Source organism: Heterodontus francisci, chromosome 3 (genome assembly GCF_036365525.1).
Source record: "Heterodontus francisci isolate sHetFra1 chromosome 3, sHetFra1.hap1, whole genome shotgun sequence".
Classification (NCBI taxonomy): domain Eukaryota; kingdom Metazoa; phylum Chordata; class Chondrichthyes; order Heterodontiformes; family Heterodontidae; genus Heterodontus; species Heterodontus francisci.
This window is the reverse complement of record NC_090373.1, coordinates 97,791,338-97,816,471: the sequence shown is the minus strand read 5'-3', so window position 1 is coordinate 97,816,471 and position 25,134 is coordinate 97,791,338. Positions and strand designations below refer to the sequence as shown.

General features: G+C 42.3%; 1 protein-coding gene across 3 annotated transcripts in view; it reads right to left on the bottom strand.

Annotated features, from left to right (window-relative positions):
* LOC137358725 (syntaxin-7-like) overlaps nt 1–20,054 on the bottom strand; it is a 58,738-nt gene extending 38,684 nt beyond the window's left edge. The window contains exons 1-3 of one of the 3 annotated variants that reach the window (XM_068024976.1): nt 19,971–20,054; nt 8,080–8,287; nt 3,842–3,911 (exon numbers count right to left, since the gene is read on the bottom strand). In XM_068024976.1, coding sequence (XP_067881077.1) covers nt 3,842–3,911; nt 8,080–8,182 — 173 coding nt within the window. In that variant the 5' untranslated portion in view covers nt 8,183–8,287; nt 19,971–20,054. Of the gene's footprint in view, nt 1–3,841; nt 3,912–8,079; nt 8,288–19,661; nt 19,794–19,818; nt 19,928–19,970 lie in introns of those variants that run through there. The other 2 variants (XM_068024986.1, XM_068024996.1) reach the window with 2 other exon arrangements.
* Nucleotides 20,055–25,134: the final 5,080 nt, after the last annotated feature.

Genomic DNA, 25,134 nt, shown 5'->3' with positions numbered 1-25,134 from the left:
CTTAAACTTGTGACCTCTCGTAACTGACCCTTCAACTAAGGGGAACAGCTGCTCCCTATCCACCCTGTCCATGCCCCTCATAATCTTGTACATGCCAAACTATTGTATAGTTTGAAGACTGCCTAATTCTGTTGCAACGTCTTCAGTACTATGGCCAGTAATATCATCACGGTGCATAGCCTTTTCTGTGTCTAGTGTACTCAACCACTTCTTAATGTCACGAGGACTAAATCAAATTTACTGGATATCAGCAGTGAACTTGGGAGGACACTTTAGCCTTTCATTGTGCAATCATGTGTTGCGCTCCACCATGATTAAGGATGGAAATGCCCGTGCAGCCTTTAGTAATGGTTCTCCACCATTCTTGTCTAATTTGATAGGGCTAGAGGGGTTTGTTCTTGATGATTTTGGGACCAGTTAATGTCTATAACCTGCTACTTTTTGGGCTCAGCAGGTAAGTCGTGTGCTGTGTGCTACATCATTCTGAAGTATGGCGGGTGCTGCTCCTGCCACACCCATCCACTTTTCCAGTGAACTGAAGTTAAAGAGGCAAATTTAGTGATTATCCAGGCCATGTGGTTCACAGATAGTGGCGGTCAAAACTTCTGCTGCTGCTGAAAACACGTAATGCTTCATGGCAGCTCAGTTTTGGGCTGCTCGATATATTCTTAATCTGCCCCACTATAGGGTGGAAGGTGTCCTCACTGTGACGATCAGACTGTCATCACAAGGCCTGTGTAATGCCTAAGCTATCGTAGACAGAAATGTCAGCAAGAGATAGGTCAGCAAGAACAAGGTTGATAAGTTTATTCCTTTATGTCAGTTCCCTCACTACCCATTGCAGGATCAGTCTAGTAACTATGTCCTTCAGGACGTAACCAGCGTTATCAATGATATTACTGAACCACTAGAGTGCACTGTTTTCCTTTGCTTTCCTCCCTTATGGCTTCTTCCAAGCAGCATTCAAGAGCACTAAATAACCAATGGCAAGGAGAGGGGTGGTGGGGGCAGGGGTGTGCAATGGCAGGTAGTAATCAGAAGATTTTGTTAGTACTATTGCACGTGAAGCCATGAAGCTTGACGGATTCTGAAGTCAATGTAGAGAACTCCAGGACCATGCCAAGGTTCACCCATTCAGAAATGCTGGAAATATTTGAGAATATTTAAAATAGAAATATTTAACATATTAAAAGGAATTAAATCAGAAACTCATCAAGAGATCAAGAATGTATAACAAACAATAAAGGTAAATAATTTGAAAAGGTCACCTGAAGCACAATGTTACATTACAACTTTCAGTTTCCTTCCAGATTTTAGTAATCAAAGTAAATCCTGCTCTAGGAGGATAAACATTACATATGTCGTGAATCTTATTAAAGTGTGCTCTGTATTGTGATTATATTAAAAAATGGCACAATGATGGTGCTAGATTGAAGAAGTGATTGTCAACAATTTTACAGGTGCATGACCATCCTGCACAGTTACACCAATTTAAAAGTACATTTTTTAAAAATCCACTTTTAAGAGAAAGTTAGAACTGCTATGTACCAATAAAACCAAATTTAATTATTATGGTTAAGAACATAGAACACAAGAAATAGCAGGCAGCTATCTGGCCCTACAAACTTGCTCAGTTTCAATAAGATCATGGCTGATCATCTACTTCAACTCCACCTTCCCACACAATTCCCATATCCTTTCGTTCCCTTAGATTGGAAAATAGCCAATGTAACTCCTTTATCCAAAAAGGGAGAGAGACAAAAAGCAGTTAACTACAGGCCCGTTAGCTTAACATCTGTCATCGGGAAAATGTTAGAAGCTATTATTAAAGATGTTGTAGCAGGGCACTTAGACAAATTCAAAGTAATCAGGCAGAATCAAGATGGTTTTGTGAAAGAGAAATCATGTTTAACCAATTTATTGGAGTTCTTTGAAGAAGTAACATGTGCTGTGGAAAAAGGGGAGCCAGTGGAAATACAGTACTTAGATATTCAGAAGGCATTTGATAATGTCCCACATCAAAGGTTATTGCGGAAAATAAAAGCTCATTGTGTAGGGCTAAACATATTGGCATGGATAGATGATTGTCTAGCTAACAGGAAACAGAGAGGAGGAATAAATGGGTCATTTTCTGGTCAGCAAGAAGTAATGAGTGGTGTGTCGCACAGATCAGTGCTGGGGCCTCAACTTTTTATAATTTATATAAATGACTTGGATGAAGAGACCGAAGGTACAGTTTCTAAATTTGCTGATGACACAAAGATAGTTAGGAAAGTAAGTTGTGAAGACATAAGGAAACTACAAAAGGGATATAGATAGGGTAAGTGAGTGGGCAAAGATCTGGCAAATGGGAATATAACGTGGAAAGCTGTGAAATTGTCCATTTTGGCAGGAAGAATAAAAAAGCATATTATCTAAATTATGAGAGATTGCAGAGCTGAGATACAGAGGGATCTGGGTGTCCTACCGCATAAATCGCAAAAGATTAGTATGTAGATTCAGCAAGTAATTAGGAAAGCTAATAGGATGTTATAGTTCATTGTGAGGGGAGTGGAATACAAAAGTAGGGTGGTTATGCTTCAGTTATACAGGACATTGGTGAGACCACATCTGGAGCACTGTGTACAGTACTGATCTCCTTATTTAAAGAAGGATTTAAATGTGTTGGAAGCAGTTCAGAGAAGGTTTACTAGACTAATACCTGGGATAGTCATATTGGCTTATGAGGAAAGGTTGGACAGGCTAGGTTTGTATCTGCTGGAGTTTAGAAGAGTAAGCGGTGACTTGATTGAAACATATAAGAACCTGAGGGGTCCTGACAGGGTGGATGTGTAAAGGATGTTTCCTCTTGTGAGAGAATCTAGAACTAGGAGTCACTGTTTAAAAATAAGGGGTCACCCATTTAAGACAGAGATGAGAAATTATTTCTCAGAGTTTTGAGTTTTTGGAACTCTCTTCTCAAAAGGTGGTGGAAGGAGAGTCATTGAATATTTTTAAGGCATAGGGGTAGATAGATTCTTGATAAGCAAAGGGGTGAAAGGTTATCAGGGGGTAGGCAGTAATGTGGAGTTGAGATTACAATCAGATCAGCCATGATCTTATTGAATGGTGGGGCAGGTTCGAGGGATTGAGTGGCCTACTCCTGCTTCTAATTCATATGTTCATAGTAGCCAAAAAATATATCGACCTGTCTTGAATATACTCAATAACTGAATATCCACAGCTCCCTGGGGTACAGAATTCCAAAAATTCACAACCCTTCGAATGGAGAAATTTCTCATCTCAGTCCTAAATGGCTGACCCCTTATTCTGAGATTGTGACCCTGTGTTCTAGACTTCCCAGTCAGGTGCAATATTTCAACATCTCCCCTGTTAAGCCCCTTAAGAATTTTATATGTGTCATTCGATCATATCTCATTCTTCTAAACTCGAGGGAATCTCTCCTCATAAGACAATCCTGCATTATGTCTCAGAATTGTCTACCACAGAATTCATCATGTCTGTGCTGGCTGGCTTTCAAAGAGCTATCTAATTAGTCCCATTTCCCTGCTTTTTTTAAAGTTTTCTTCAAGTATTTATCTACTTCCCTTTGAAAATCTGCCATGGATTCTCTGCTTCCAGTTTTTGAAAAGTCACTCCAAGTCCTACCAAAAAAATGCATGCCTTCTTTATTTTGAATACCTTAAATTTATGCCAAGTTATCAACTCATCAACCAATGGAAATAGCATTTTCCAATTGACCTGATCAAAACCCCTCAATTGTGAACACTTGTTTCTGATCTCTTAATTTTCATTTCTCTAATGAAGGAATCTAGATGTTGTACTTATGCATCATACTCACAGCTGGTGTCGAAGTTCTGCATTATCCTGAGGTTTTCCAAAGAGGCTTAAAATCCTTTGGATTTCTGCAGCTGAAGGGAAGAGTTATCAAAAACTGAATTAAATTAAAAGGAAATAAACAACTTACAGTAAGTGAAAGCCTTGAAGGCACAACTAGTTTTATGAGGTCGAATGTATCTGTCAATTCTACCACTGACACTGATTTGCCGGCAGGTCCACCCCTCCAAGTCTCATTATAAAACCAGGCTGGCTAATCAAATAGTGACAGTCACCCTGAAAGTACTGTAGATTTGCCTGGCTCAGGTTATCAGATTATCAGTTCCACCAGAAGATCAACATAATTTTGATCTCCCATTATGTCAGCTTGAAGCCAGTCAACTCAATTCCAGAAATCAAGCTTACTTGCCTCCTTTCTTTTGAAACGTGAAATATTTGTATATTCACTTGCTGGGAGGACAGTAGATAACAGGAACTTTGAGCAGCAGTAGTTGTAAAGTGTGGATAAACCATACCCAAACAGGGGTTTCTTCAGTTAGACTGCAAAGTTTTAGTAACAACTGCTTGCCTCTTTATAAACCCAAAGTGATAGCCCCTATATATGTACACATGTTCACACACCTGGGCTCATGCATCTTCCAGTACCCAATGCCTCAAATCTCTTCAGTCATTTAATGACCATATGCTTTCAGTATAGCTGAAGGACCTATTCAAGATAGCTTGCAACATGTCAATCACTGATGTTCTGGACATCCAATCTTACACTAGTTATCAGAAGCTAATCCTCAACTAAGGCAGTGTTGTCCAATACATTAGCCACTCAGTTGGGAATTCAGATGTAGAAAATTGTATCCATCAATAAATTTAAAAATGAGTAATCAACACTATCACGCATTCTCTGATTTCAATAGGCACGGTTATGCACGTGCATTTTAACTTTTTTGCATTAGTCTGTAAAGTGGCAGGGCAAAAAGCAGATCATTGACTCCTTGATGAGTCACAGATGATGGACTACCTGCTGTGCTGCAAACTCCTGTCCATGTCCTGTAATGCTACCGACCTTGCCAAATACAATGATAATGTCAAGGCATGTGTAGCACTGTAGAAAAAAGTGTAGATACAACATGACAACTCCACAGGATTTCTACTTGAAACCGTTAACCTATCTTTCCTCTTTTGGGATACCGATAGATCTGCTGTACCTTTCCAGAATGTAAACATTTTCTTTTCAAAGTGACTCCTGACAACGCAGTGGTCCGCCACAGTCATCAGATTGCTCCAAACTGCGCACACGCACAAACGGTCTCCTGCTCTCAGTGAGATGCTGCGCATGCGCAGCCTACGTCTTGCCAGAACTAATTGGCACGTGCGCAGGAAAACATAATCAGCGACTTGCACCTCTCGCCCACTTCCCCCCACTCAGCTACTTTCTCGCCCCTCGACCATTTGCTCCAGGCCTCGATGCTTTCTCCCCCTCCCCATCGGTTGCTTCCCCCCACTCAGCCTCTCGCTCCAGACCGTGCCACTGCTCCCCCGACTCCCCTCGGCCGATTACTCCCCGGATCCCGCCACCCACCCCCACCCCTGCCATCCCGCTCTCTCCCCGCTTACCCCCACCTTCAGCCGCTAGCTCTAAGCCACGGCGCTTCCCTCCTCACGGCCACACTCCTACGTTGCCCCGTCATCCCTCGCAGACCGCCTTGCTTCTTCAGGTGGCACACGGAGAACAATCGAACATGGGAGCGAGTGGCTGAGAAGAGGGAAGTGACGTGGGCCTGGAGCCAGCGTCTTGGGGGGGGGGCAGGGGAAAGAGGAGAGAGAGAGAGCGAGAAGCCGGAGAGCGGGTAACAATCGGCCAAGGGGAGGGGAAGGTGGGGGGGGGGTGCAGTGGCAAGGTCTGGAGCGAGCGGCTGAGGGAGGGAGGAAAACGGCGAGGCTGTAGCGAGTGTGTGTGTGAGGATTGGGATAATAGGAGATTGCGGAATGGAGGCGAGGGGGCGGGGGGGAACGTGGGGCAGAAATTCAGTTCCTTCCTCCATAAACTTCACAGTGTAAATGTTGACTTTACTGTCCCATAGAAAGTTGCTTTACAGTCCAAATTTCAGTGGTAGTATCGTACCAGAGATCTTCTCTCTTTGTTGAAAAAAAATCAAAACTGTTGAGCTGGAGATAGCCAAGAAATTATACAAATTAAGCAATGGCAGGAGGAGGGTGTGGGGGACTGTTGGGGGTGGGATGGAGGCGGCGATGGCAACCTTTGAGGGGATTTTCGGGTTGAAGTTGTTTTTCTGTGATAAATTGAGCAGCGCCATTTTCAATCCTGGCAGCTGCCTGAACATCGCAGTGACATTTCAGTGGAAGCAGCAGCATTTGCACAGGTGCCAGTACTGCACCACCTGGTGGTTGTGTTGTCAGCAAACGCAGCCTTTTCTTTTTCTCTGCAGCATTTGTAATTGTCATTACAAAGATTATACCATTACTGCCCTCTGGTGGTATGTATGAAGATATACAAGATGCCGAACTGCTTTGAATTGTTAATGTCAGCTTAAGCTTCTCATTCGCGTATCCATTACCCAGTGTTAATAAAGCTTTAGCACCTTATTTATTTAGTTAGAGATACAGCACTGAAACAGGCCCTTCGGCCCACCGAGTCTGTGTCGACCATCAACCACCCATTTATACTAATCCTACACGAATCCCATATTCCTACCACATCCCCACCTTCCCGATATTCCCTTTGTATAAGCATTTTCTTCTGGGGATTTCGGCAAAACCAGCACGGCAGCCATGAGCATCCCCATTTGTCCTTGGGACATTAAGTTAATTACATAGTGTGGGACTCTTGTGCAGTATTTCACCAAAGGCCTTTTAGATATCGATATACACAATGATATGACTAAATGAGGTCAAGAGAAGTACAGGAGTAACCCAATCAAGTTTGAAGGTAAAATTGATAAGTATCTGGGTGAAAATGGATCTAATTAATACCAGCCAACACAACGCTCCGAATTAAATCTGCTTCTAGAGTTGGTGCAGGGAATACACAAACAGATACACAGAAATTACAGCATAGTAACATACTCCCGCCTCCCAAAACTCAAAATTAATTTGGAGTGTTAGACACTCAATTATTTCAGGACCTGTCAACAAAGAGTGACCTGCTTCAGAAGTTGTGTTGCAGGCATTGACTAGATTTATCATCCAGATGCTTAAAATCCAATATTGACTGAGGGGAGACTCACTGCAGGAGTGGGCCAATCAGCCCACTGAGCTTGCTCTGCCATTTCCTTCGCCATGGCAGCTCTATATTTTTAACCTCAATTCCTTCCTCCCTCTATTTCATTAGCCTTACTCTCAAAAGTGAGCTAACTATGTTTAAGCACCTGCATGGATTCTGCGTCCATAGCTTTGTGGTGCAGTGCATTCCACGTTCTCACAATCAATTGTGTATTGGCATATAATCAGCTTAATTCAATTTTAAAACGGTTTTCTTGATCTGTATTCCCCAACAGGCAAGATTTATTCCTCATCCATCCTCTATTATTTTAAACCCTCAATCATGAGAGCCAGTTCTAGAGCAGCTACAATGAATATATAGAAATACATACAAAAGGTACAACATGGAAAACAGCCCATTCAGCCCAACCAGTCCATTTAGAGGTTTTCCCTCCATGCGACGAAATTGTCCTGATCACATTTACCCACCCAGTTCCAGTAAGCCATCACCTCCTTTTCTGCCATCCACTGATTCCATGTAATTTTGACAGTTTCTGCCTCAACATTAATCCTGGAAGTGATTTCCCTATGCAGCCCATAGATACAAGATAAAATGTAAGCAAATTAGATTAGAGGGCAGGAGAAATGTCTTTGCAGAAACTATGTCAACATTCAAGATTATTTTGGATAGGTGGATGGTGGAAAAGGAGATAAGGCTACCCAATCATCTCCATCCTGGCCAAGTCTTGTGGTGTTACCATATGCAGCCTTTTAGCCTCGCTAATTCTTCTGTAGTGGCCTTGCTCTGATTTCAATTTACCTTAATTTACCCACAAACCTGAGCATTTGCTGACATATTAGCAATTTACTTACAAGCAATGACACAACATGACAGTAAAAAAAAAATTCCCTGTTAAGTATAGCACCTATAATGCATTCTGTTTCTTCATTCTTGTTAGGTGACAATGGTAGACTTGTTTTTGGAAGCAAGTTGTTTACTAGAAAGGAAGATATTTTGTAACTTACAATTTTGTGCGATCTTCTGGATGTTGGAAGTTATAACATGAGCAAGTTGGTTTGCAGCTGGAGATGGACCCTTTTCATCATTGTTTTTTCTTCCAAAAGACATGGTGGTTAGCAGTTTAAATAAAATGCCCAGTGAGATTCAGCTGACCAGCATCAGAAGTTCAAATAACCTTCCTGTGTGGATTATTTCAGGCACCTGGAAAACAAGCTGAAATAATATTTATACATCAACATAAAAATTATGAAAGGGAATCAATAGGGTAAACTAGGGGTCAAATACAAGACAGTCACTAATGAATTCAACAAATTCAGGAGAAACTTCTTTACCCAGGGAGTGGTGAGAATGAAGAACACATTCAAAAAGTTAACATGCTACGCAATTAATCTTTCATAATTTATTTATTTATTTAGCGATACAGCACTGAAACAAGCCCTTCGGCCCACTGAGTCTGTGCCGACCAACAACCACCCATTTTATACTAATCCTACATTAATCCCATATTCCCTACCACATCCACACCATTCTCCGAACTACACTAGGGGCAATTTACAATGGCCAATTTACCCATCAACCTGCAAGTCTTTGGCTGTGGGAGGAAACCGGAGCACCCGGTGGAATCCCACGCGGTCACAGGGAGAACTTGCAAACTCCGCACAGGCAGTACCCAAAACCGAACCCAGGTCGCTGGAGCTGTGAGGCTGCGGTGCTAACCACTGCGCCACTGTGCCACCCTGAGCCTAGGTAGGTGAACTCTTGAACCACTTCCAGAGCGTGGTCGCCGATATTGATGGATGGAGCATTTCTGACGTCCTTTCCCATGATGTTCGTTTTCTTGAGGCTGTGGTGCTAACCATTGCGCCGCCCCTTCATTTGTACGTAAAGCCTTTTTTAAAAAATTCTGCCTCACATTTTTAGACATTAGCCTTGACTCAAAAATAATCTAGCCCACTTCTCCAGAGAACACTAAGCGAGCACTGCACTGGTCAGAGTTATAGTATTTCAGATAGGATGTTAAACTGAGACCCAATCTACCTGCTTAGGTGGGCATTCAAGATCCTGCGGAAGAAATTAAAGAACTATTCTAGTGTCCTTGCCAATACAAGTTCCTCAATCAGAATCATAAAAAAAAACTGATGATCTGGTCATATACCTCATTGCTGCTTGTAAGAGCTCACTTTGTACAAGTTGGATGTGGCGCGTGCCTACATCACAACATTGATGACATTTCAAAAGTACCTCATTGGCTGTAAAGTGCTTTGGGATATCCTAAGGTCATGAAAGGTGCTATATAAATGCAAGAAACAAATGGAAGAGAAAATTAAGATAACTATTGTGTACATGATAAAAGACTGCTGCAAAACAGATAGTCTCACATTGCAGAATGCAAACTTCTTACAGAAATCAGTTCAGGTATCCCAGAAAGTATCAGCAACTTGCCAAGTTGAGAATTAGAGAAGAAAATCTGCATCCTACCATTAAAACACCTGTACTACCCAACTTTTGGCCAAAGGCCAAAACTGTTCCATTTTCTTTAAACTTATCAATTGCATTGCATTACTGATTACATTTCAGACTGACAAATCAGGCTAGGAATTACACCATTCGCTAGCACAGAAGATATAACAGAATGAACTGGCTGGACTTCTAATCAACAGCGGCCAAATCAAATGAGTGTCAGATGGCCACTGATAAGGAAACTGAAAGTTTCTCTTTGCATATAAGTAGGTTGTTTTCATCAGAGACTTACATTTAAATTGGCAACAAACCAGAGGTCTCACTGGTATGATGGGGGAGTCAGAAACAGGAACAGAAGCATAGATGCAGTGGGGAAAGAAAAGAACTGGTATGAAACTTGGCAAGAAACCAAAACATGCTCATACAGCCTGTAACTGCCCCACTGACAGTATAAGTACCCCAGCTAAAATTACAAATCGAGGCAGCAAGCCAGGAATAGTAGAAACTTTAACCAAGGGAGCAATAAGGCCTATGCCGTGGAGCCCAAGCGCTGACAAAATTGTGTAGAAAGCTTCAGCACAGAAGGGAAGTAGACCAGCCCCAACCAATGATTACCCTCCTAGCTTTGTGTTGCGAAATCATTAAAACAGCAAGCAGGCTGGGACAGATATTCTAGTTTGAAAAATCTATTTAAGTGCCAGCCAGGCATGGAGAAAAATGCAGCGTCCTCTGCCAAAAGGTTTGGTATGAGTTCAAGAAACCAAAACAGGGGTAAGCATCTGTGGCCAAAGCATAGCAGCCAATTTTCCAATAAAGGATTCTATTAGGCTGTTTTGGCACATAAATGCAACACAAGGCTTGGTGTGGAAATTAATGGAGAGGATAGATCACAAAAGAAACTTACAGTATGTAGACACAGCAGCAAGGTGGCAGAGAGCAGCAAATAAGCAGTAAAGACAGTAAAAGGGAAGTGGACAGTTGGGTGGGTGGGCAGAGAGAAGGGCAGACAGCAGCAGTATGGCAAGTTGAAGCAGAGAGGAATGTGATCGGGGAGGAAAGCAAGAGATGCAAGCAACACCTCCAGAGAAGATCTACAGGGGCCTGACAGGTGAGGAGAACACCAACTGGAAGATATACATCAAAGAAAAAGGAACAAAGCAACACAGTCAGCGGAGAAGATGGGACAGATTGAGGTGAGTCAATGAATGGGAAGTTTGCAACAGTAGTAAGCCACTGTGGAAAAGAGACAAAAGCGCAGCGCATGATGAGGCCCTGAGGTATGGAACACTTGGGGCGACAAGGCAAAAGAGAGAGTACAAGACAGAATGTGACTGGAATATCAGAACTGCAACAACCTGGAAAATGAGACAAAACATGAGAAACATAATCAAAGTAAAAATAAAACTGGATGAAAGATAATACAATCGTATTCTGTAACTTGAGAACAATGTCAAGGAATATCTATTTAGCACTGTAAATACTGTTTTTCTTATGAGTGTAACACTTACTTCCTAAAACTGCATACCTCACAATTTACTGTACCCTCTGACTCATTGAAACACCTAATTATGATAAATAGATTAAAAGTCTTGCACTATATATTGTAAGCAGTACTGTTTTCATGTCCTAATCAGTGGACCATATTTCAGACACCAAGATGTACTTTTACAAAATCAAAACAATACATCCCCCTTTAGAACAGCATCTCAGAACAGATTTCTTCAAAAAACATTAATAAGCACCAGCGAAAAACAATAATCACCAAGCAAAACAGATATCAGAAAAAGCAATCAGGACAAATTAAGTATCTGAATCAAAATAATCTATTAATAGCAAACATAACTTTAAAAGGTAATGATTGTCTGACAAATCTCTTTGGCTTTTTCTTGAGGAAGTGATCGTCCATGTGGACAGTTCTAACTGCCCTGAACCAACAGCAACAAGAAATCAAGGTAAAACCTAGGTGTGATAAGGGATTGGTTGAAAAAAAAGTTAATTACTAGAGGACTGATGTTAGCGTATGCGTGGAATGTGAGTTTTCAGCACCAGGCTTCCTCCTGTTACTAAACTACATAATTTCCATTTTTATAGCGATCATATGTGCAAATAGATATTTCAAACATTTCATACCAGTAAATAATGAGTGGGGAGTGTTTCTGCTATGAATAAGATACAGAAACCAAATACAAACTGGTCAAGTTTGCAAATGATACTAAATAGTGTAGTGGTAATGTACTAGCTATCCAAAGACTCAGGTTAATACTCTGGGGACATGGGCTCAAATCCCACCACAGCAGCTGGTGGAATCTAAATTCAATTAATAAATCAATAAAAATCTGAAATTGAAAGCTAGTCTCAGTAATGGGGACCATGAAACTACCATCCATTGTCATAAAAACACATCTGGTACACAAATATCCTTGAGGAAAGGAAATCTGCTATCCTTACTTGGTCTGGCCTGCATTTGACTCCAGATCCACAGCAATGTGATTGACTCTTAACTGCCCTCTGAAATTGCTGAGCAAGCCATTCAGTTGTACAAAAGTTGAAAAGGAATAAAACCGGACAGAACACCCGGCATCAACCTCAACAACAACAATGGAAAACAGCCTGTTGATCCTGCAAAGTCCTCCTTACTAATTTCTGGGGGGTTTGTGCCAAAATTGGGAGAGCTGTCCCCACAGACTAGACAAGCAACAGAGTGACATAATTATACTCACGAAAACATAACTTACATCCAATGTCCCAGACACCATCACCATCCCTGATTAGTTCGGTCCCACCAGCAGGACAGCACAGACCCACCAGAGGTGATGGCACAGTGGTATAGAGTCAGGAGGGAGTTGCCCTGGGAATCCTCAACATTGACTCCAGACCCCATGAAGTGTCATGACATCAGGTCAAACATGGACACCGAAGCATCCTGATTACCACCTACTACACCTGCGCCCGTGCCCACACCCCCTCTCAACTGATAAACCAGTACTCCCCCATGTTGAACAGCACTTGAAGGAGCACTAAGGGTGGCAAGAACACAGAATGGACTCTGGGTGGGAGGACTTCAATATCCATCACCAACAGTGGCTCTGTAGCACCACCACTGGTCGGGTTGGTCGAGTCCTGAAGGACATATCTGCCTGACTGGGTCTGTGGCAGGTGATGAGGGAACCAACAAGAAAGAAAAACCTACTCGACCTTGCCCTCACTAATCCACCTGTTGCAGATGCATCTGTCAATGATAGTATTGGTAGGAGTGACCACCGCACAATCCTTGTGAAAATGAAGCCCCATCTTCACATTGAGGATACCGTCCATCATGTTGTGTGACACTACCACCATGCTAAATGGGATATATTCAGAACAGATCTGGCAGCTCAAAACGGGACATCCATAAGGTGCTGTGGACCATCAACAGCAGAAGAATTTATTCAACTACAACCTGTAACTTCATGTCCCAGAATATCCCTCACTCTACCATTACTATAAAGCGAAGGGATCAATCCTGGTTCAATAAGGAGTGCTGGAGAGCTTGCCACGAGTAGCAAGAGGCACACCTGAAAACGAGGCATTAATCTGGTGAAACTACAACACAGGACTACTTGCATGCCAACCAACCAGCGAAGGAGCATGCAATAGACAGAGCTAAGCAATCCCACAATCAATGGATCAAATCTAAGCTCTGGATGTGGCAAGACTGCAGTCACGAATGGTGAACAATCAAACAACTAACAGGAGGCGGCGGCTCCACAAATATCCCCATCCTCAATGATGGAGGAGCCATCAGTGCAAAAGAAAAGGCTGAAGCATTTGTGACCATCTTCAGCCAAAAGTGCCAAGTGAATGATCCATCTCGGCCTCCTCCTGAAGTCCCCAGCATCACCAATGCTAGTCTTCAGCCAATTCAATTCACTCCACGTGATATCAAGCAACAACTGAAGGCGCTGAATACTGCAAAGGCTATGGGTCCTGATAACCTCCCAGCTGTAGTACTGAAGACGTGTGCTGCAGAACTAGCCACACACCTAGCCAAGTTGTTCCTGTACAGCTACAACACTGGCATCTACCCGACAATGTGGAAAATTGTCCAGGTATGTCCTGTCCACAAAAAGCAGGACAAATCCAATCTGGCCAATCACTTCCCTATTAGTCTACCCTCGATCATCAGCAAAGTGATGGAAGGTGTCATCGACAGTGCTATCAAGCAGTACTTGCTGTTCGCTGATGCTCAGTTTGGATTCCACCAGGGCCACTCAGTTCCTGACCTCATTACAGCCTTGGTCTGAACATGGATAAAAAGAGCTGAACTCAAAAGATCAGGAGAGAATGATTGCCCTGGACATCAAGGCAGCATTTGACTGAGTGCGGCATCAAGCAGCCCTAGCCAAATTGAAGTCATTGAGAATCGGGGGGGGGGGGGGGGGGGGGGGGGAATCTCTGTTGGTCAGAGTCATACCTCCTAGCACAAAGGAAGATGGTTGTGGTTGTTGAAAGCCAATCATCTCAGCCCCAGACATTACTGCAGGAGTGCCTTAGGGTAGTGTCCTAGGCCCAACCATCTTCAGCTGCTTCAGCAATAACCTTCACTCCATAGAGTCAGAAATGGGGATGTTCGCTGATGATTGGCACTTTACATTCTACATTCACAACTCCTCAGATACTGAAACTGTCTGTCCACCTGCAACAGGAAGAGGCCGTTTAACCCCTTAAGCCTGCTCACCACTTTATTAGATCATGGCTGACCTGTACCTCAACTCCATTCACCCATATCACTTAATATTGCAACATATCAGCCTTGAGATTTCAACCGTGTCATCATCTACAAATTTTTGAATTTCATATTTCCAATACCCTTTGTAAAAAAAACTAGTGCTTCACTTCATCCCTAAATCCCCAATTTTAAGATTATACCCCCTTGTACTGGATCCTCCCACCAGCAGAAATAATTTCTCCTTATCTACCTTATCTAACTTTATTTGAAACACTTAATTACATAACCCTGCAACCTTTTCAACTCAAAGGGAATACAAACCAAGGTTAAGTAGCCAGCCCTCCCAGTGTCACGTACAGGCCAAAATCTATTATCTTTCATCTGCAGGCCTCTTCCACACATATCCAAGGACATTCTTCTAATACGTTAATACAAACAGGTGTATGAAATATTTCCACCAGTTTTCTCCACTTTTTCTGTTCCTTAGCTTCAACTCCAAGATTGCAAAAAAAGACTTATGAACATTTAAAGCAGCAAATACAATTTTACAGATGGATAATTTATGTTTGTTAAAAACTAGCAAAAACTAAACCTCAGCAACAGAAGTTCCAGCACACAATGTTGGGGGGATAAAAACTGTGGAAGAATCCGATAACTTAACTATTGGTCCCCTGTTTCAAAATAGCCTCTATTGGAATGATCATGACCAAGGTTGTTCTGGTAGGTAACGCCCTGCATTCCTAATCAATTTATGTTGCTGGTTTCGCTCATTTAACAATTACAAATATATTGGGGGAAAAATTCCCAATTCAATAACTTTAGCCAAAAAGATAGCACATGCGGAAATTTGATTTTCCATTTTCTACTTTTTTGGGTAAAATTCTCAACTGGTAGTTTTTCCCACTTCACCGACCTTGTTTCTAAAGAACTGCTCTTAGCTTTGCAGTTGGAACTATCTATCCCTCAAACTGCTTGTCACTGCCTCCTAATGATCAGGTCAGATGGAGTGACAAGTAGAACCAATGGTAAAGTTTATCATGTATACATGTCGAGTCATCTGATGAGGATGATAGCTTTGAGCTTTTCATGGTCAACACTGTTCTATGTTGACAGAAGCTCCTATGGAAAAAAAATACAGTGAAAATTTTAAAAAGAAACTGGCATTTTGATCCAACTAGGTTTGTTGGCAGGAGAGAAGAGAAAAAAAATAAGCATTGTACTTCAGGGTGGTGAACATTAAGTTCAGGTTGAAGTGTGGTCATTTTAACTTTCACTGTCGGCAGAAAAACAGAATAGCTGCTAGTTTACATTTTACCCGATTTTCTATTTCGTAGCAAACAGAAAATACAAGATACCTTGCAAATGCACGTTAAACTAAATTATTCTAACGAGGAATGAATTAGAGACGATCACAAACCATTAACAGCTGTATCGAAAAGGGTCAACGCTTTAGTCACAAATTAAGTGGCACAGTGGTTAGCACCGCAGCCTCACAGCTCCAGCGACCCGGGTTCAATTCTGGGTACTGCCTGTGTGGAGTTTGCAAGTTCTCCCTGTGTCTGTGTGGGTTTCCTCCAGGTGCTCCGGTTTCCTCCCACTTGCAGGTTGATAGGTAAATTGGCCATTAGAAATTGCCCCTAGTGTAGGTAGGTGGTAGGGAAATATAGGGACAGGTGGGGATGTGGTAGGAATATGGAATTAGTGTAGGATTAGTATAAATGGGTGTTTGATGGTCGGCACAGAGTCGGTGGGCCGAAGGGCCTGTTTCAGTGCTGTATCTCTAAACTAAACTAAGTCACTGCAAGTGTTTGTCTTGTTTAATGCAAAGGTTAGAAGGTCACCAGTGGCAAAGATAAACTCTCACAGATTAATCCATTAGGTTCACTTTGCAAAACTTTAGCTCCATAAAATTATACACTCCTAGCAAATTAAATCTAGATAAAGCAAGTTTTGTTTTAGCACCTTTCCTTGACCTTACAATGTCGTAAGGCTTTTTTTCATTTTTTCAAAACAGTTCAGCATTGAGGAACAGCTTTCAAAAAAGAGGAAGCTGTTATACTTCCTTCGATAGTAATCAATTCCCTCAGACAGACAGTTGGTAAATTATGAACAACAGCTGCTACAAGATGTGAAAATGTGTGTCCATGGAAAGACAGAACTATGGTAAGCAAATTCACAAGAATAGGAAAGATGGCGGGTTTAGTCCGAATACACATGTGATGTGCATAATCAACTATCCAATTCTGTGTTCAACATATGCTTTTTTCCCCCTTAAGTGGTTTGTCTCAGTTGTAAATTCAGTGATTGGGGAAAATATACTTTCACATGTTGCTGGAAAAGGGAACCTTCCAGCACCATGTCTACTTCATAGATCTTCTAATACACCCACATACTACATTGATTTGCCATCCTCATCCCCCAGCAAAAAAACATTTCCTGCCCAATCCTTACATAATATGCAGAGAATCTATTAAAACAGCAGCATTAAATTTATGCACTAAAATGCTTCAAATTATTTTGCCTCACACCAGTGTATTGTCCATCAGAATGTAACATGATGCTGTTATGTACCGATGTCCTGAGCAGTTCCCAGTCCTACTGACAAACACCCCTTTCATACATAATTCTGTGTTCTAAGAATTCATCCAAAGACCTTTGCAGATCAGATGCTGAACAAAAATTGGTTTTTTCCTCTAGCAACAAGTCTGCATCACAGACCTAACAACATTCTCTCCATGTGCTCAATCATTTGCAAAAGAATTATTTTCTGACCAAATCTTTTTTTGCAGCCTCTTTCAACAACTCACTTAACGAATGAGTGAATGAGTGGATATTCATCAAGAAAGGAAGAAAAGGATTTGGTGTCATTATTTGCCATTCACTGTAGACAATTTGTCAATGTGAAGCTGATATTAGCATGGTTAATAACCCACTGCAAAAACAGACTGGCACCTGACACTAGATACAGATGTGGTGGTGAGGTGGGGGAAGCAGCTGAGACAGTAAAGAAAGTAACAAATGTGAAATCATCTAGAAAATAGGTAATACACAGACCGCATGTGTTTTTTACATTTCTTTCTTTTGCTTTATTAGCTGGAGAAATCATATTTTTTCTTTAGCTGAGTTCACGGCATACTCTTAGAAAATTTGAGAATGTCCCACATTAGAGAAAGATAGCTTAAAGACGGATTTTTAAAATTGTGGAATGTAATGGATGCAAACAAAACTGTTAATTTCATTCACTAATTGCATACAAAGATTACAAATAGAATGCACCTGAAAAATAAATTACAGTCTCTGAAAAGGTTTAAAACTGCATTGCAACCCAATGGCCAGAGCCGACATTTCAAACTGCAGAACCACAGTCAATAATCACATTGCAACAGGAGCCAGCTGACATAGACAAATTGACTGGGAGATATGGGCAAAGCCATTTACAACCAAGAAAATTTGATGAAAGCGAGACTAAAATATGGTACTAATAAGGTGGTTGTTGACAGTAAATTTGGACAGTTGCAACATTTATACTGAATGGATGTTGAATTCATTAGGCTTAGTGATTTATGACCCAACACAGAGCTGTCAGCTTTTCAAACTACTACAAACACTCAAATGCCAGTTGCATCAAATAAAATATTGCTAGTGCCAGTTCTTCAAACCATTTATTAGTTGTAGAATTTAATTTCTTAAATCCAGGGCTTTCCTTGAAAAAAATGACAAGAATTTTGCAAAACTTAACACATTCTCCACTCTCCAAGCTCCAAAGACTTGCACACCTCCAGAGACAAATCCAACCTATGCAAGATTTCACAAGGCACATCCCACCTTAGACTAATTACATGCACAAAGCCCAAATGACTCACATAACCACCCAGTTTAAGAATGCCGTTTGAAGCAGCTATTGTAAGTGTTCGTGAGATGCCCGTTTTAAAAAAGGTTAATGTACGTGATTTAATTTTAAACACATCGATGATAGCCTGCCAACTGAAGCTGATGTGATTCTTTGAAGTGAATGGTGAGTGGGCTTTTCTGTGATTCTGCAAAATAAATGGAGAATACACCCACAAATGGAATGTTAAAATTCAAAGAAGCATGTCAATATTAAGGGTGTCAATTTCAGTCAATCAGCAGACTGATCACAAAGACACAATAGTTGAAAAGGTATAAATCTGGAAATTGTGGCAATTAATGCATAGATTTTATAAAACAAACCAAAAATCTAATAAACCTCCAAAAATAAAAATATGTGCTTTATTTACAAAGTAGAAAATTACCAATCACAACTGTAACAATTACACAGGAACTGCAGCCAGCAGTATTCAAGTTTCAGTTTTCATGCATCCTCTATTGAAAATAAGGGGTTGATTCATTAACAGTTGTTGCAAGTACCGTGTAAAGAGAAATAACTATCAAGAAAATGTATAACATAAGGAACAAGTTCAATATTGTAATCTAATCAAGAATTTCAACTGCAATTCAGTTGAGCTTGACTGACAATTGAGATACCCTGAAACTGGTTTATCGCACTGTTACAAATATCAGTTCAAAGTACAAGTTAGTGTTCAAAATGTTATAAATCAGAACAAGATAATGCTGTACCACCTGTCCCCCACCTGCATCCTTCACCTCTTACCCCCAGAGTAATTTCTTTTCTTACTAATTTTCACCTCTCCTAAAATGACTTGCATTTATATAGCACCTTTCATGACCACAGGACTTCTCAAAGTGTTTTACAGCCAATGAAGTACTTTTGAAGTGTCGTCACTGTTGTAATGCAGAAAACCAATTTGCAGATAGTAAGCTCTCACAAACAGCACGGTTGAAATTTCAAGGCTGATAAATATTGGTCAGGACACCAGGAAGGATGCCCCTGCTCTTCAAAATAGTGCCATGGGATTTTTCAGGTCCGCCTGACAGGGCAGGGAGTGCTTGGTTTAATGTCTTATTCCTCTGTACTACACTGGAGTGTCAGGCTTAATTTCTGTACCCAAAACCTTCTGATTCAGGTGCAAGAGTACTACCAACTGAACCACAGTGACAAAAGCTATTAACTTCCCCCGAGATACTTTTCACATACACCTGCCACCTATAATCCTCCGCTAAAGCAGACACCATCACGTGAGAGCTTGGCAGTAACTGCCAGTAGGCAAGTTTATGAAAAATGAGCCAGTTCCTGCTTGCGATGTGCTCCCAGCCAAGTCCACTGAAACAAACAGAAGCTGAAATCTCAGCCTTGCCGTCACACACAAACACGGACCCTGGATTGGGTCAGAAGCTCCCACTGTCACCCAGGCTAAGATCAGTTAATTCAGCACAAACTGGAGAATCAAACCTGGGACCACCCGACTATTCTGTCTGACCGGCTCCGTCTCTCCAGCGAGAGGGCCCCATTAATCATCCTTCAAAGGATTGCCTGACCTGAAGTTTCCCTTTCTCGGAAGTGAGCTGGAACAGCTTTGTGCAGAGAGAAGGATCAGGGTTTTCTCCCAGAATTGGGAAGGGAGGGTGACAGTCAGTCTGGGCCCCTCGCCCACCAGCGCCGTCAACACCCGCCGCTCCCAAGGTACAAACAAACCCCAGTTGAAGCCGGGCCCGGACACTGTTATAGACGGTTTGTCCGGAGCGAGAGACGCCGCTGACAGGGAACAAGCGCTGGACAGAGAGAGAGAGAGCGCGGAGCCGACAACGACAGCTCCTCCCTTACAGACAGCCCCGGCGGCTGGGTACCTGCTCCGGCCCGACTCTCAGCCCCGCTCTCCGGCAGCTCCCAATCGCCCTCTGACCCGGTTCGCCCCGCCCCCTCTGACCCCGTTCACCAGGCCGCCTCCCCTGCCATTGCGCAAGCGCGCAGTGCCGCGTGCCTGGGATGTGCACAGGTTGGCACTGTTCGTGCTGGCAGCAGGAGAGGGGCATTTCCCATTGTTATTATGATAAGTTATTGTGAGGCCCAAAAATAAAGTAGCACAAAAAGCCTTACATTTATATAGCACCTTTCATGAACGCCAGACATCGCAAAGTGTTTTACAGCCAATGAAGTACTTGTTGAAGTGTAGTCGCTGTTGTAATCAATTAAAGGCAGCAGCCAATTTTCGCAAAGCAAGGTCCCACAAACAGCAATGTGGTAATGACCAGATAATTTATTTTTGTGATGTTGATTGAGGGATAAATTTTGACCAGGACAGCGAGAAAAACTCCCCTGCTTGTCTTCAAAATAGTGCCATGGGATCTTTTACATCCACTTAAGCAGGCAGATGGGGCCTTGGTTTAACATCTCATTCAAAGGACAGCACCTCTCAGTACTGCACTGGAGTGTCAACCTTGATTTTTGTGCTCTAGCCCAGGAGTGGGACTTAAATGCAGAACCTTGTGATACAGAGGCAAGAGCACTACCAACTAAGGCACATCTCACATAGCAGCATATTTCATTAACCTCAACAAAATTTCAGTAGGAATTCTTGAGGTTGGGAAGCTGTGCATGTAGCCACTGTTTCTCAAACTCTGTCTACCGTCATTGCATACTGGCAACACAAACTTAATTTTGGGCTTTTTGTGAGTCACACTACATGAAGTTTGTAACTTTCAACTCTGTTTTATGCTCCTACTTGTTACGCCAATGTGTTTTGTTGAATGATAATTTTCTTTGGTCCACTGACTGGAGATCTGAATTTATATTTTTTGAAGAAATTTTACTAACTACCTGTTTTTTTCAGCAAGCAGTGAAATGCTGCTATGTTTGAATCACTCAGTGGATGTCATGTGACAAGCCCCTCCCCATCTATGGTTTTAAGCTGGTGTTTTCTCTGCAGAAGATGTGAAGCAACTGGACTCTGACATGAGCAGGCCCTCAGTAGGAGTCCCTCTCTCTCCCCATTCCAACTTGAAAGCTTTCAAATCCTGCTTGTTAACTGACCACATTTGTATACTCCGGCTACAGAACTGTACGCAGTACTCTAGCTGTGAACTATATAAAGTTTTATGCAGTTCTAGCATAACCTTCCTGCTCTTATTCTCTATGCCTTGGCCAACAAAGGAAAGTAACCTGTATACCTTCTTGACTACCTTATCTTTCTGACCTGCTACCTACAGAGATCTGTGGACATACACTCCAAGGTCTCTCTGTTCCTCTACACTTTTCAGAATCCTACCATTTATTGTATATTCCCTCGCTTTGTTTGTTCTCCCCAAATGCATTACCTCACATTTCTCTGGATTGAATTCTGCTCGCCACTTTTCTGCCCACCTGATCAGTCCTTCAGTTTATGGATTTCTTCCTTGCTATCAAACATATAAGAATCTCATAATGTCTTAAAGATTTTGCATTTAAATCCTCTTAGGATGCAGTTATACTACACTTACCAGTTTAGTACTGGTGAGTGTCAGTGTGCCCACTGACTGCAAATTTTTGAGGTTTATGAACCCTCCACTGTGTTGATTTGTTTGCACTTTGAAAACTTAGTGGAAATGTATAAAACAGGCGCTTTGAAGGAATGATGGTGACCAAACAGGTGGATGAAGGTAAAGCAGTGGATGTGGTGTATATGGATTTCAGTAAGGCGTTTGATAAGGTTCCCCATGGTAGGCTATTGCAGAAAATACGGAAGTATGGGATTGAAGGTGATTTAGAGCTTTGGATCAGAAATTGGCTAGCTGAAAGAAGACAGAGGGTGGTGGTTGATGGCAAATGTTCATCCTGGAGTTTAGTTACTAGTGGTGTACCGCAAGGATCTGTTTTGGGGCCACTGCTGTTTGTCATTTTTATAAATGACCTGGAAGAGGGTGTAGAAGGGTGGGTTAGTAAATTTGCGGATGACACTAAGGTCGGTGGAGTTGTGGATAGTGCCGAAGGATGTTGTAGGGTACAGAGGGACATAGATAGGCTGCAGAGCTGGGCTGAGAGATGGCAAATGGAGTTTAATGCGGAAAAGTGCAAGGTGATTCACTTTGGAAGGAGTAACAGGAATGTAGAGTACTGGGCTAATGAGAAGATTCTTGGTAGTGTAGATGAACAGAGGGCGGCACAGTGGCGCAGTGGTTAGCACCGCAGCCTCACGGCTCCAGGGACCCGGGTTCGATTCCGGGTACTGCCTGTGTGGAGTTTGCAAGTTCTCCCTGTGTCTGTGTGGGTTTTCTCCGGGTGCTCCGGTTTCCTCCCACAAGCCAAAAGACTTGCAGGTTGATAGGTAAATTGGCCATTATAAATTGTCACTAGTATAGGTAGGTGGTAGGGAAATATAGGGACAGGTGGGGATGTTTGGTAGGAATATGGGATTAGTGTAGGATTAGTATAAATGGGTGGTTGATGTTCGGCACAGACTCGGTGGGCCGAAGGGCCTGTTTCAGTGCTGTATCTCTAATCTAATCTAAAAAAAGATCTTGGTGTCCAGGTGCATAAATCCCTGAAGGTTGCTACCCAGGTTAATAGGGCTGTTAAGAAGGCATAGGGTGTGTTAGCTTTTATTAGTAGGGGGATCGAGTTTCGGAGCCACGAGGTCATGCTGCAGCTGTACAAAACTCTGGTGAGACCGCACCTGGAGTATTGCGTGCAGTTCTGTTCACCGCATTATAGGAAGGATGTGGAAGCTATGGAAAGGGTGCAGAGGAGATTTACTAGGATGTTGCCTGGTATGGAGGGAAGGTCTTACGAGGAAAGGCTGAGGGACTTGAGGTTGTTTTCGTTGGAGAGAAGGAGGAGGAGAGGTGACTTAATAGAGACATATAAGATAATCAGAGGGTTAGATAGGGTGGATAGTGAGAGTCTTTTTCCTCGGATGGTGATGGCAAACACGAGGGGACATAGCTTTAAGTTGAGGGGTGATAGATATAGGACAGATGTCAGAGGTAGTTTCTTTACTCAGAGAGTAGTAGGGGCGTGGAACGCCCTGCCTCCAACAGTAGTAGACTCGCCAACTTTAAGGGCATTTAAGTGGTCATTGGATAGACATATGGATGAAAATGGAATAGTGTAGGTCAGATGGTTTCACAGGTCGGCGCAACATCGAGGGCCGAAGGGCCTGTACTGCGCTGTAATGTTCTAATGTTCTAAAAAAAAGAAGCTGCATGTTTCAGAGCTGGCATGTCCTCAGCAGCACTTTGGCTCTGAGCCATTCTGAGGGGTCAGTAAGTGGCCTGGGCACACACTCCTCAGGAGCAGCATGTGCTCTGAGACTTCTCAGCTAGTGTGTCTGCTGGAGGGTGTATATTCAGAGGCTTTTCCAGAAGGGTTTGGGGTAACACTCACTTTGCTAGAGTGTATCATTGAACCTGTTCTGACAGTGGATCTAACTTCTGCAGGCTGTGATGTCCTCGGGACTTGAGTGAGGTTTACCTAAGTTTGGTGTAAGGTATGAGGCAAAGACAGAGAGACAAAGCTGTAGCAACTGAACCCAGAGGCTTTTCCTTTTATTCTTCTGTCTTAGTTTCACTTTACTAGCATGTGTATTCTACAGCAGCCTCTAGAGTACATAATGCACAATGCAATTGCGATTCCAAAACATTACAACACTACATGGACCAGACTTCTTCTGCTGACTGAGTCAGCTATATCCATCTGCTTACTGTGGGTGGATGACCTCCTCCTGCCACCCTCTGGGAAGAGGATCTCCCTCCTCTCCCTTACAGCCTCCAGGAGGAATTCCAGGTCTGCAATAGCGAATCGAGGAGCTGCCCCGCCCTCGGTTCCAGGTCTCTGGCTCTCCTGAGACATGAAAATTACCTCACAATTTAGTTTCTTCTAAGCTGAAGTTCGAGCACTCAAATGGCAGCCACAGCAATGGCTGACGTGGTCTATTTAAATTGGGCCTACATTTGAGCAGTCCCGCTTCTGTTCCCACCCCTGCGGCCACTAATTGGCCACCAAACTCTTCTCCATGCCAATTAAAGGGGAACCCCCATAAAACTTGGGGCCAATGACTGTTTCACCCCCGGGGGCTAGCTCAGGACCTGGAAACAGACCCGACTTCTGTTTCCCATCCCCGCAGAGAAAATCCTGCCCCAAAACTTTGCTCCCGCTTCTGAAAAGGAACAAACACTTTATTCTGTAGCTTCAACTCACATACAGCAGCTACAAAGTACAAATAAAATGATAGAAGTGAACTTTGAATTTTACACATTATCACTTTCCTTCTCAGAAACCATGCCCCTCCCCCACCCCCAACACACAATATATCTGCATATGCTCATTAAGTGTTAAAAACAGCCACATATTCAGCCAGATTCTTCCTAATAACAGCAACCAAGAAGTGGACTGTAATAGGAGAGCAGCCTGTAATCTAGGCTATTGTTGTTATTATGGTCAGGTTAATAAATAATCACTGGTTCACAGTAATAAGATGCTATCACCCCTCATTTTACAAAGCTGTAAAATACTTAAGCTTGAATCTTCCACAATAAACTTGCCTGCGGAATCACAACAAGTTACATAAAAATTCTGAGGGTTGGGATTGGTGGAGGAGATTTTGAATTATTCTGTCATGTGAGAAATTAATCCATGCAATTTACATGAACAGTTTGTCGTAAATCAGGTCGACAATTTTGCTTTTTTCAATTTATTACTTCATATGTATTTCATAAGCGAAAATAGATTATATTCTATAGAGTGACTTTTACAGATTCTTGTGCTGAGCACAGATCTTCAACTCCAAGGGATCCATATCAGAAATTTGGGAACAGAGATCAGCAGGCACTGTGGATTTTCTGTCCATTACTTTGAAGTGATAGAAAATCCTATGCGGTTCATTGTCTTCTGCACCTGAATTCCTCAGGAACACTCTGGTGGGTGAAGCTTTGTGTTGGGGCTTGAATTTACAAAAATTCCATTATTTTAAACTCTGTTGGGATGACAATATGAGTTTAGTGTTTTGAGACCATAATATGTAATTAGCTAGATAGAAAG